The sequence below is a fragment of the Vicugna pacos genome, chromosome 8 (assembly GCF_048564905.1).
Source record: "Vicugna pacos chromosome 8, VicPac4, whole genome shotgun sequence".
In the NCBI taxonomy this organism is placed as follows: domain Eukaryota; kingdom Metazoa; phylum Chordata; class Mammalia; order Artiodactyla; family Camelidae; genus Vicugna; species Vicugna pacos.
The window spans coordinates 74,453,054-74,465,583 of NC_132994.1; the positions used below are offsets into that span (position 1 = coordinate 74,453,054).

General features: G+C 35.2%; 1 protein-coding gene across 9 annotated transcripts in view; it reads left to right on the forward strand.

Annotated features, from left to right (window-relative positions):
* The window catches only part of QKI (QKI, KH domain containing RNA binding), a 142,562-nt gene that overhangs the window by 29,900 nt on the left and 100,132 nt on the right, over positions 1 to 12,530 (forward strand). For 7 of the 9 annotated variants that reach the window (XR_012075120.1, XR_012075121.1, XM_072966165.1 and 4 more), the window contains exon 2: positions 7,371 to 7,513. Coding sequence is in view for 7 of the 9 variants with exons in the window: in XM_072966165.1 (XP_072822266.1) it covers positions 7,371 to 7,513 (143 nt within the window). In the remaining 2 variants the exon portion in view is untranslated. Of the gene's footprint in view, positions 1 to 3,015; positions 3,103 to 7,370; positions 7,514 to 12,530 lie in introns of all 9 variants that reach the window. The other 2 variants (XM_072966168.1, XM_072966167.1) reach the window with 2 other exon arrangements.

The following is a 12,530-nucleotide window of genomic DNA, read 5'->3' on the forward strand; positions in this document are numbered from 1 at the left end:
AATTTTAAAAGAGTTGGGAAAAGAGTCATTAATAAAAATTGCTAGATTCTCAAGTATTAAGTTTACTTGGATTCTGATATCTACCACTTTACTGTTACATAGTCTTCAGATTTCTCAAACTCTGTTATATAGAGATAAGGACTGGTTTCCCTTGAGTATTCTAAAAGATTAAATGACCAGAAGGCAAGATTTTTAAACAAATAATATATAATATATAAAACTAACCAGATTTAAAACTGACTAACCTCCAAAAAAATCCAATTTAAATGAGAAAGGATGCCTATTGCAATTAAATAGTTGATTTTTATCACTTAAAAAATGCTTTCCCCCACTCTGTTCTGTTCTTTTAATAGCCTGTTTTGCCTTTTTGTATACCAGCAGTATCCATTTCTTCATTTAGGATTGTCATTCTTCTAGGAATCAGGCCTTAGATTTCATCCACAAAACTGCCTTCTGTTAGCATGGGCTGAAAGAGCAGGAGGGCTGCAAAGATTTTTTGGTAGTCACTAGTGAAACAGGAACATATTGGACTCCACTAGTTAAAAGTGTGGCTAGCAATAAACCAAAAGTTGTTCTACTTTCTTATTTTCCATTCACTAATTACTATCTCTTAGTAAGTTTTAAGGGCTTCTTATTCTGGAAAGTCCTTTATGAAACCCTGAATAGACTAGTTGTTACCTTGGACAAATTCTTTAATCTCTGAACATTTCCTTCCTTTCTTTCTTCCTTTTTTTGTTAAAATGGGTATTAAAATTTGTGCTACCTCAGATTCTGTGAAGATCACGTGGTAATTCAAATATTTTAGCATTGTGGAGGTGCTGATAAGTTAAAAAACATAGATAGGTCTTTGTGGTTTATTTTTAACTTGGGAGTTAGTGACTTAATCCTTATTATAATTTTATATGAAGAATCCAATATTATATGCAGCATTTTGACTTAAAATACTTCCTGTCATTCTAATGAGAATATCTTTATTATTTTCTAAATGTTATTAATCGTAACGAAAAATAATATAGTATTGTGAAAGCTAAGTTGTCCCTGTAAATCCATCTCCCAGAGATGATTACTGTTAATAGCTGTTATATCCTTTTTTTGACTTCTATGTGTCTATCTAGAAATTCACATACTTAGTATAAATTGGATCATGTAACATTCTTTTCTGTGGCCTTTGAAGGAGCCTTTCCAGGGAAATGTAGCTATTATTAAGTATCTTTCACAGTACAAAACTGCTGCTGAGAACAATCATGAAACTAGGATGGACTGTTTCATATTTTTTATGTGAAATTTGTCAACAGTTTTGAAGAATTGTTAATTTTGGCAGTTTAAACGAGAACTGTTGACTTTAATTTTTTTGTAGTTCTTCTTTTTGTGCTTATAATTCTGAAGTACAAAATATAGTTTAACTGAAAAAAAGTCCCATCTAGATTATTACCAGTAGGTAGCTTGATTTTTTTCTTGCCAGTTTCAATGTAGTTGCCTCAAAATTAAATCACATTTAATATATTAGGTTGAGTAAGCAAAATATATTCCATTAAATGGTGCATATTCTCGAGTAATCTGCTTTTTAATTCATTTGTTTTCTGTACGTTGTGGATGTGGCTTTTTAAAAAGATCACAGTGAAGTTGCATTATTCTGTGGGTTTTGCTCTGCTCAAAATATCTTTAAAACTTTCCCTGTATTTAGTAAACCATGGATTAGCGGTTTCTATTTTCAGAAGAGATGTTTGTTGCCCCGAAGTCCATCAGGGCACGTAACAGCCACCCCTTCATACAGTGCCAGTTATGTAGAAATAGACTCCTGATGTTATTGTCATGAAGTTTAATGAATATCATGTAAATAGAGACTAATAATTTGTTAATTAAGACTTAACCAAATTTTACCTTGCTTTTTGTGTTAGTGTACCTCTTTAGTGTACAGCAAGAGACAGGTTTCAGATAGTGAGAAAATAATAGATCCCATTTAATCTTTATTTGGAATGATGAAAGCTGTCATTTTAACTTTGCTTATGAAACTTATACTATGTACATCAAAGCATATATATTTCTATAAGTAGTTAGCTCTTACTTTACTGAATAAATTAATAGAAAATGTTAAATTAAAAAAAGAGACATTAATGGTCAAATGACACTGTAACCTTTTTTTTCCTGTATTACATTGATAAGGTAATTTTTTGATGAGTTTAAATGTGAGACTCAAATAAAAAGATAGATGCCCAAATAAAAAATATATATGTCTATAACATCAGCATAGTCAGTTGAGCAATTGAAATTAGCTCCCACACACTGTGAATAAGATGTAGTTTATATGAAAAATTTTTCAGTGTTTTGAAAAGTTGTCTTTTAATTTGGATTGTTAAAAATTCTGAAAATAATTCTTTTATGCATTTTTAAAATATTACTTGTGTATCATTAGGTTTTTGTTTGTTTACTACTGAGCTAATAACTATTTTTTGTATTTCATTAACTAATTTTTATTTTCTGTTTTAAATTTGTTGAAAAAAATTCTAAACCACAGAGTAAAATAGGCTATATTTTATTCTTTATCTAGTTTTCCAACCCTGCAGCATTGAATTTATACATAGCCATTATCTATCTATCTTTGAAAATGACTACTTAATTTTGTAATTTAGATTTATCAGTGTGTTTTTTTTTTCTGTTTTTTAGTGTTTCTTCCTATAGTCCTTAATTCTGACATTCTGCTTTTCCACAGAGTAGTTGAACTGCTAGTTAAGCCAATAATTCAGATTTTAAAAGACTATTTAAAATGTTAAGGTGGCAGTGGATGGGATGCACATCTAATAATTCAGATATAATAAAAGTGGTGGTAATGGAAAAGCTAAAAGCAAAAATGAGCTTAAGGCTTGTGAAATGTAAGAATGATTTTAAAACAGACGTTTAGTCAAATCCATAGTTAGGTGGATTAAGGGAAAGGGAAAAGACTTAGGGCTGATGATACAATATTAATAGGTTATATAAAACAGAACTGTGCAATGACTGTTTTCCCTCTTCTCTTAGGAGCAGAATTCACTGACTGATAATTGAGCTTTAGTTTGGCAAAGGAAAAATATCAAGATAATTAAAGCAGAGAAATGTAAGGAGACAGTAAGTAGTATAACCAAAACAAGTTTTCAGGCCTAAACAAAAATAGTTTTCAGGATACTGAAATATGAAAAAGTGTGATCATTGCCAATGCAAGAAAACATGGAAAATGAGAGGAACCTGAACGCTGGAGAGGTGAATACTCCCCAGAGCTGAAAAATGCATATTCTCAACTTGAGGGCACAACCTGTACATTCCAAAAGCAGTTATTTCCTGTTTATACTCTGGTGGATCCAGAGGAGGTTTCCAGTTCTAGTGTAGTTGAGATGTCAAACAGATGATAAGGTGTGCCTAAATTTTAATGTGCAGGCTAGAGAAATGTGTGTGCTATGAAATTACAGTTAGTTGGATCCTTGACTCTGAGTAGTCATCCCTAAAGAATGTCAACTGACAGATTAATATCAGTCTGAAGGTATTAGTCTAGTAGAAAATAACCAGGAAAAAAAAATTGAATTGTCTGTTGGTGTTTGAATAGTTGTAGAAGTATGGAATATGGCTTAGCACCACTGCGTTGTCGGTAGTGCGACATGCTTGCCAAAGAAGTGAAGGTATTCAGTGTGCAGTGAAAGTGGAGTGTTTGGTGCTGGAGGTAGGCAGCCTCAGTCTGAGTGCTCCTTGTTTGTCAGGGAATGATGTGTGCAGTACAGGATTTTCCGTTTTAAAAGGAACACAGACAAGTGGACTGTGTCTAAATGAGTGGGAAGGTATAAAACCATGCCATTATATAGCTTAGAGGAGAGGACACTTAGGTATTACAGAACTTTTCAAGTACTTGAGGGGGGCTGTCATATGAAAGAGGCAATTGACCTGTTTTATAAGCTTTGGAGTGTTGAACAGGGGTGAGTGGGAGAAATTTTAGGAAAGATTTTGGTTCAGTGAAATTTGTAACATTTGAGAACTTCGAAGATGTCTAAAACAAATTGTCTTGATATTGGGGATATTTGGGAGTTATTGTAGTGGAAATTTTATACTATTTTTTATACTAGGCAAATACTAGTAATTTGTACTAGAGTAAGCAAATGGTTCTGAACTTTTACTTCTCTGAACCACTGCTGCAGGTTGAGGAAAGCATTGTGGCAGTAAGGGATATTTGAGTATTATCATGTAATGTTTGATGCAACAAAAGGATGTAAAACATACTAGTTTTGAAGCATTCCTGTTTCATAAACAAATACCTGTGAACCAACCACTTAAGGAATTAGAGCATTACCCATACCCATGACATGTTTCTGTAGTATTTTGATTATGATCATACAACATGATAGGATAACATTAATTGAAACTCTGTCAGCCCTTAAAGACTGAAAATCTTTGGAGACAAAACTTTTTAAAACATTGGAGTTAACAGGGAAAATAATGAGTCCTTGCCTACTGAGGTTGGATTCAGTCAATAAGCAGTCTCTAACCATGGGAGGTACTTGCACAGAGACAAGCAAGAGACTTGTCTGAAATCACACGGTTACTGTTAGAACTGGAATCAGAACTTGTTCTGACTTGAGTGTCATAATTAACATGCTGAAAGTGCTAATGATTTCCTTGCTAGGACAGTACTGTTGATAAAGGTAGTACTCAGCTGGTTAGATTCCACAGTGACAACTGTAAATTCCTTGAGAACTAGAACTGTCTTAGTCACCTTTTCATTCACATCAGTACTGTCTTATGCATAATTTATGTTCTGTTGCTAAATTGAGTGATGTATCTTAGAGACTGAAAGAAACATGGTAGAAAGAGTTTTTAATTTTAAGAAAAGTAGACTTTGTAATTACATTGTTTATAATTTTGCCTCACTTACTCCTATCATTAGAAAACAAATTCAGAGTTTCTGTCTTCTTGACTTCTTTCTTAGCCCTGGTACCCTATCTATGGTGGAATTGATGACTCCTGCTTTTGTGCTACCACTGTCTCTAATCTATACCTCTTTCTGTCCTTCTACCTTAGAAGGGTATACCTTCTTATATACCTCTTCTTACATACCTGTTACATTAAAACAAGTTCTTTGAGAGCAGAACCATGACTTGTTTAACTTTATTGCTTTAGAGCCTAGCTCATTGCTCCCTCCATTCACCCATCCATCTGTCTAATTTACTAAGTACTAACTGAGGACCCACTGTGTTCCTGGCACTACTGTAAGAGCAGAGGATACAGCAGCTAACAATTTCATGGAACTTTGACTTTTTAAATAATCACAAAATGTTTATAGAAATACAACTTAAGTGATAGGATGTACCTTTTCTTCCATGAGATCGTCAAATTGGATATATGAAGTTACTGGGTTTTGTATATTTGTGTTTGGATCTAGTCATCTTATCTGATTTTTTTACTTACAATTGATTTTCTTGGTTTTTCTAAGTTTGATAAATTTGTTTACCTAAAAATCATTTTTTTCTTCTTCAACCTATTACTGTGTTTATAGATTTTTAAATTTTGAACTATCCTTGCATTCATGTTGTAAGTTCTGCTTTGTCTTGGTGCTTTAGTCTTTCAGTATGCTCTTGGTGCCTGTTCATTTAGGATGTTTGCATCTGTATTTGTACGCAAATTTTATCTATAGTTTCCTTTTATGCTATTCTCAGGTTTTTATATGAGTGTTATTAATTCTTGTTATTAACAAGAATTGGGTAGTTGAAATTTTAATGCAGTAAATTAATGTTGAAAGTGCTTTTATATAGAGATCTGGACTACAGAATATATGTGCAGTTTTAATTAGATTAAAATTTTCTAATACCCTTGGTTAATTACTTGCTGTAATTACATAATTATGTTAATCATTTATGTTTAAACTATTATTTGGTCATTGAAAACTTGATTTGAGAATTGCTGTCATATGCTAATTTAAGATGAATGCTAATTTGGTACTAGATGTCTTTAGGAAAGATTCATTATGAAAGTAGAGGTAGAAAAAAGCACTTAAAGAATCAAGTCTTGCCTTTATAATGTAGTTAAATACAAGGTGCCCTCTTTTGATTTTTAGGAAAATTTCACTTGCTATTCAGAGATAAACATTTGGTAAACTTTGATAAGCAAATTGTTATTTAAGAGATAAGATTTGTTATTTTATTTTATTATTAAAGGGATTTTATTTTTAAATGCTAGTGGACATGAGCCTTTTCCCCAGGGAGAACATAATCTATAACATGGAGATCTCTCATACTGAGGCATTCAGCTAATTTAATAATGACAGCCCTTATTAGACATTGTATTCCAGTGGACAATGGCCTGTCCTCTAACATACTGTGAAAGCTTAATAGTGAATTCTTGAAAGAATTAATTGATTTCTTTGTATATGACTTGATTCATTAAAATAGATTTCTCATGCTTTTTTTTAAAGTAATATTTATGCCTTGAAACTGTCATAATTTTTTTTAAAGTCATTGACTTTAGATATTTCTGCTTTCTCCCTTGTATTTCATTGATTACCCAGTTTAGTTTAATCTTCATGCTATCTTTTCCTCAGAACTTCTGAATCACCACTGGCTTTGTGGTCAAATCCAAGGTACCCTCTCTTGCTCTTTACCTTACCATACTTCCATGGTATTTGACACTGTTGATCACCTTGTCCTTCAGTCTGTCATTTCTTAGCTCTTTTTTGCCCCTCTTCCCTAGTTCTTCTGTCTACCTCCATTTCTTCTTGGTTTGGATCTTTTCCTTACTGCTTTTTCTAGGGTTGATTCAGTTCTTCCTTCTCCCTATACCCTCTCTAAGACATCTCTTCTGTTCCTCAGCTTTAATCAATACGTTTGTGTAACAGACTCAGACTTCTGAACTTAAAATCACTATGTATCTATTGGACATCTCTGTTGGGATATTCCAAAGATACCTAAAATGTCTGAGGAAGTGGTCCAGTTAAGATCTTGTTCGGATAGGTTAGTTCTGAAGTATGAAGGAACCTTTGGTATTACTTTCGTCTGATAGGCATTCTTATGGTCGTTACTTGTCTGAGACAGTCGTTTGGGATGACTGGCTTTGTTTAAGCATGGAGAAATTAGGTAAGATAACTGGTCTGTATCATAGGGACTAAGAGCTTGGGCTCTTAGTTTTAATAAAATATATTATTTGGTATAAATTTGATTTCTGGTAGAAGTTAATTAAGGCTACAGTTCTGTTAAATGTAGTCTTAATTTGGAGAATGAGAGAATAGGTCAACAGTTCTTTACTTCTTTTAGTTTTAACACTTTATCAATGAAATTCTCCCCTACCCTCTTATTTTTTTTTTCCTGGGCTAGAAAGAATATTTTTTTGTCTAACACATTTAAAATTTTTACTTTTAACAGAAATTAGCAGAGTACGGAAAGACATGTACAATGACACATTAAATGGCAGTACAGAGAAAAGGAGTGCAGAATTGCCTGATGCTGTGGGACCTATTGTTCAGTTACAAGAGAAACTTTATGTGCCTGTAAAAGAATACCCAGATGTAAGTATATTTTGTTTATATTCTTTTTTTTTCCCTGCTTCATGTACTTGGGAGGAGATCTGTCTGGTGGTAAAATACTTAAGCATTGTCAACTACTTTAAAAAATATTTTCATGAGGAGCTAGAGGTGTGAATAATGTAGCATGGATAATTTTTAAACTTTATTTTTAAATATGTTTTCATTTGAATGCTGCTTTGTCACTTTTGGAAATGCACATAGTAAAGACTTGATTTTACATTTCAAATTGAGGCAAGAATTATAGAAAGAGCTTTGTCTTTGACCTGACTGTGCACAGAGAAGCCAGAGACCCCAGAGAAGCATTTGGTCCTTTAAGTAAAATGAGAAGTTAGACTGAAGACAGCTTAGCTTCCTTGCAGTGCTAACGTTTTTATGATAATCACTGTTTGTAAATTTTTTTTTTAATCTTAGCCCCTTGCTCAGCTGTTCTCTATGAGCATTTTGTTGTAGATGGTCTCCTTGTACTATACGATAAATTTATAAATGGCTCCAAACGCTGCCTTTTGTTACAAAGCCCTATGTGATACGGTCTTTTCTATCTCTGACCTCATTAAATGATTATCCCTCTTTCTCAATGCACTGTGGTCACACTGGCGCCTAAGAATAAGTCAAGTCTATTCCCAGCCTGAAGATCTTTATGTTTGCTATACACTGATCTTAATTGGCTGGCTTCCTCTTGTCTTAAGATTCTAGCTTAACTGTCACTTCACAGAGGCCTTTTGACCATTTTATCTAAAAGCAGTCTGGGCGGAGAGTATAGCTCAGTGGTAGAGTACATGCTTAGCATGCACCAGGTCCTGGGTTCAATCCCCAGTACGTCCATTAAAAAAAAAATAAATAAAAGCCTAATTAACCCACTCCCCCAAAAAACCCAAAAAAGAATTTGAAAGCAATCTGGTTACTCATTATTTCACTTGTCTCTTTATTTCTCTGCAGTAGCACTTATTATCTGGTATTTTTCTTTTATTTGTTTGTTGTCTCCAGCAGAATATAAGATTCTTAAAACAAGAACCTGTTTTTATTATTACTGCTGTGTTCCCAGTGCACAAAATATTGACACAGTAGGCATCCAGTACCTATTGACTATATAAAGGCAAATTGATGGCTTTTTGCTATGTTTCAGAGGACTTCTGAAAGCAAATGCAAGAAGTTAGTATTGTAAAGTAAAAGATGTGATGTGTACTCTTAAGATTCATTGATTAAATCGATGGTATCCTAGTCTAGAGATGGAAAATAGATGTCTTGGGTTAATGGGGAAAAATGTTGATATTTTATAAGATACATTTCTAATACAGTTTCTTAAAAACTTAATACCTTTAATGTCTTTTTATAAATATTTTTGGCTGCAAATATGTAAACAGTTTTGGATAATGTAGGTAAAGAAATAGTTTGTTGGAAGATAATTGGATATAATCCAAAGGGTTAAAGGAATAGTTAGAGAATAAAACCTTATAAAAGAGAGGAACCATGCAAGACATTTCTGGGAACCTCAGCCATAGTTTAGACCTTCTCTGTTGAGAGCCTTGCTTTTAACATAATTTGGCATCAGTACCTCTCTTCAAACCTCAGATTCTTAGGACAGAGAATGTATTTTTGACCAATCTGCCATGACTAGGGACTGGGGTTAACTGACATAACCTAGATATGACCACCCTGCACCTACCCTGGGTATTAGATGATTCCAGGGATGGTGAATTGTGATCTGGACAGCTGTCCCAATTGGAGTCTACTACTGTTTGGTGATTCAGTATCTCCTAAACGACATCAGCCTTCTCATCTGCTTACTTAAACTCTAAAGGATAGGATTCAGCAGTAGTCATTAACATAGGATACATAAGAGCATAAAACCTTGTTAGGGGATATAAGCTTGATCTGCCTGGTTCCCATTCTTTAAAAAAAAAAAATCCTATTCAGAGAGTGACATTATATTGCATAACTTAAAAGACATATGTCCCATACAGCCTTAGGTTAGAAGGGATGTGTTTTATAGTGTAGGTCCAGAGGGAAGAACACCTTTTTACTCTATTCCTGTTCTTCTACCAGTTGAGATTTATTGGTATGATCAACTACTGTTACTGATGGATGTGTTGGGGTAGAACGTGTGATGTTGTCTAGATCAGTGGTTCTGAAAATGTGGTCCCAGGACTACAGTATTCACACCTCCTAGGCACTGGTAAATGTTCAAGCCCCATCTTAGATTAATTGAATCAGCAGCTCTAGGGAGTGAAGCCCAGCAGTCTGTCTTCCAAGCCCTACAGATGATAATGGCGCGTGCTGAAGTTTGAGAAGTACTGCTCTCATTTGCTTACATCATCATCATAAGCCAGGCTAACAGGTGATCATAAAGGGTCCTTTTGACAGGCGTTGTTCCAGGAGGCAGGTAGAGTGGTGAACTAAACATCTCTGCTCTCGTGGAGCAGGCATTGCAGTAGCAGAGACAGACAATAAGCAAATTAATATTTTCTTAGGTTCAGTCAGTGTTATGGGAAAAAAAAGGGGGGTAAGCAGATAAGTAGTGGCTTGTGTTTATAGTCAAGGAGTCTTGTAAAATGAAGGGAATGCAGAGTCACGAATGGAGTGATGGGGAGGAAGGCATGAATATCATCCGAGGGGAGAATGTTCCAGGCAGAGTGAGCAGCAGTGCAATAACAGGCACAAGCATGCTTGGAAAGTGTGGTAAGATGTGAGGTTAAAAGGTTGGCGGAGGGGCCTGTAGGGATGGGATTTTGTATACTGCTGAGTGAAATGGAAAGCCATTGGATTTTAAGAGATTCATTCTGGCTGCTGTGTGGAGAAAGGCTGTGGGTATTGGTGACAGCAGGGAGACCAGGAGGAACTTGAACAAGAAGACTTAGAAATGTTTGGATCCTGCAGAGATTGATAACTTAGTACCAATAGTATTTGCTGGTAGATTAGATAGTGGATGTAAAGGAAAATCAGGAATAACTCAAAAGGTTTTGATCATTTGGAATAACCGAATCCCTGGTTCCTGAGCTACAAAGTGGTGTTGAGTTTGAAGTCAGACATCCAGCTGTGGGCATGCAGATAGGTAGGTGGGTGTGTGAGTTGTGGATGACTCTTGGCACCCAAAAATGTTTATTTTATCAAAGCTTTTTAAATGAAAAATCTATAATTCATGGGAGAAAAGAAGTAGGTATAAAACCATTTTGGTCCTCCAGATCTTTTTTTGTTTGTTTTTCATTTTTTTGTTTTTGCAGGGAGTAGGTGGTAATTAGATTTATTTATTTATTTTTAGAGGAGGCACTGGGGATTGAGCCCAGGACCTTGTGCCTGCGAAGCATGTTCTCTCCCACTTGAGCTATACTCTCCCCGCTCAGATCACTTTTTTAAATACCTTGATTTTAAATATCTGTTAAAAGAATTTGTCTGACAAAATTAGGATCTGCACATAGTTTTTCTTTGAGGTTATCAGTATGTACCACATGAATAGTAACTGTTAGTTACTATTAGTATTAGGAACTATGTCTCACCTTTAAAAAATTGTATTAAACAAAACAAGGCAGTCTGTCAGATTTTGGCAGTATGGGAAAAGATTTTATTTCACAAATATGAATTAGATATTGGCCACAGTGAAACAAATACGCGTTTTTCTTACTCGTGTCTTTGCTCACTTAATATGTCTTAGAGGTCCTTATATATATGTACGCTTCTCTCCCACCTCCCCCTTTTGTATGTAAGCTTGATTTTGTGAGCAAATTCATCCTGCTTGGCTCGGAAATGCTTTAATATTAAAACTTTAAAGGGTCAATGTAGCATAGTAGTCAAAAGTATGGACTCATACCCCTGACTGGCTCTGCTGCTTGTATTATGACTTTGGGCAGATTACTTGTCATTCCTGGTCCTCAATTTCCTCATCTTTGTAATGGAGGTAATGTAATCTCTTCTAGAGTTATGAGGGGTTATAAGTGAGCTGATACATGTGAAGCACTTGGAAAATGCCATTACACTGTGTAAGTGTTACCAGAATGTAGACCCCATGCGGGTGGGGATTTTGTCTGTTTCTGTATTCTCACTGCCTAAAATAGCGTCTGGTAGATGGGAAGTACACCAGAAATCTCTGCTGTGCATATCTGTGTGAAAACCTCACTCTTTCAGTTATTGCTGAACTTCTAAAAAAATTTTTTTATATTTTGAGTTTGCAAATAGCAACTTATTTATAAAAGTAAGTGTTAATTTGGAGGTACTGTTTTGAACTTGGCTGTGTATGGCTCTGGGACTGACAGGAGAAGAGTCTTAGACTCAGTGGTGGTGAAGTGGGGCAGTGCTGTGTAGTGTCCTTCACAAGGGTTTTTAGTCAGTGGCTTAATAGTGTGAGAATAAGGTAATATGAGTAGCCTGTTGAAAATGTATTAAAAATTTTTACAAATTTATCTACTAATATTTATACTTATTAATAAAGCAGACTTTTATTGCATCTCTGCTGTGTACCAAGCACATCCTGGAGGTAGGAATATTAATTCAGTAGAGGAAACTTTCTATGACATAGTTGAGGTAATAGTGGGTTTTGGAGCCAGATGGGCCTAGGTTTTGAATCCTGGCTTAACCCTCTTCCTGGCTGTATTTGTCAACAATTGCCACAACAGTGCTTCAGAATAAGCGGCCCTAAAACTCAGTGGCTTAAAATAACAAGCCTTGATGTCTGTACTCTCTGTTAGTCTGTATCGTATGTTGGCTGAGGTTCTGCTGATTGGGCTTAGCTGAGGTTGGTCTAGGCCGGCTGTGGGTGGGTTTAGATCTTTTTTATGTATATTCTTGCTGGGCTCAGCCCAAGGGGCAGCTACTTGGAGCATGCTCTTTTCCTGGCAGGTCACTGAAGTGTCAGTGCCAGGCCACACTGCTTAAACATGTGGAAGACCCCTGCTCTTTTCCAATCCGGTGGCACTCCATTATCCCAGTGATTGTCAACTGTGGACGATTTTGCCCCTCTGGGACATTTGGTAGTATCTGAAGATAATTTGAGTTGGCAAAACTTGGAGGA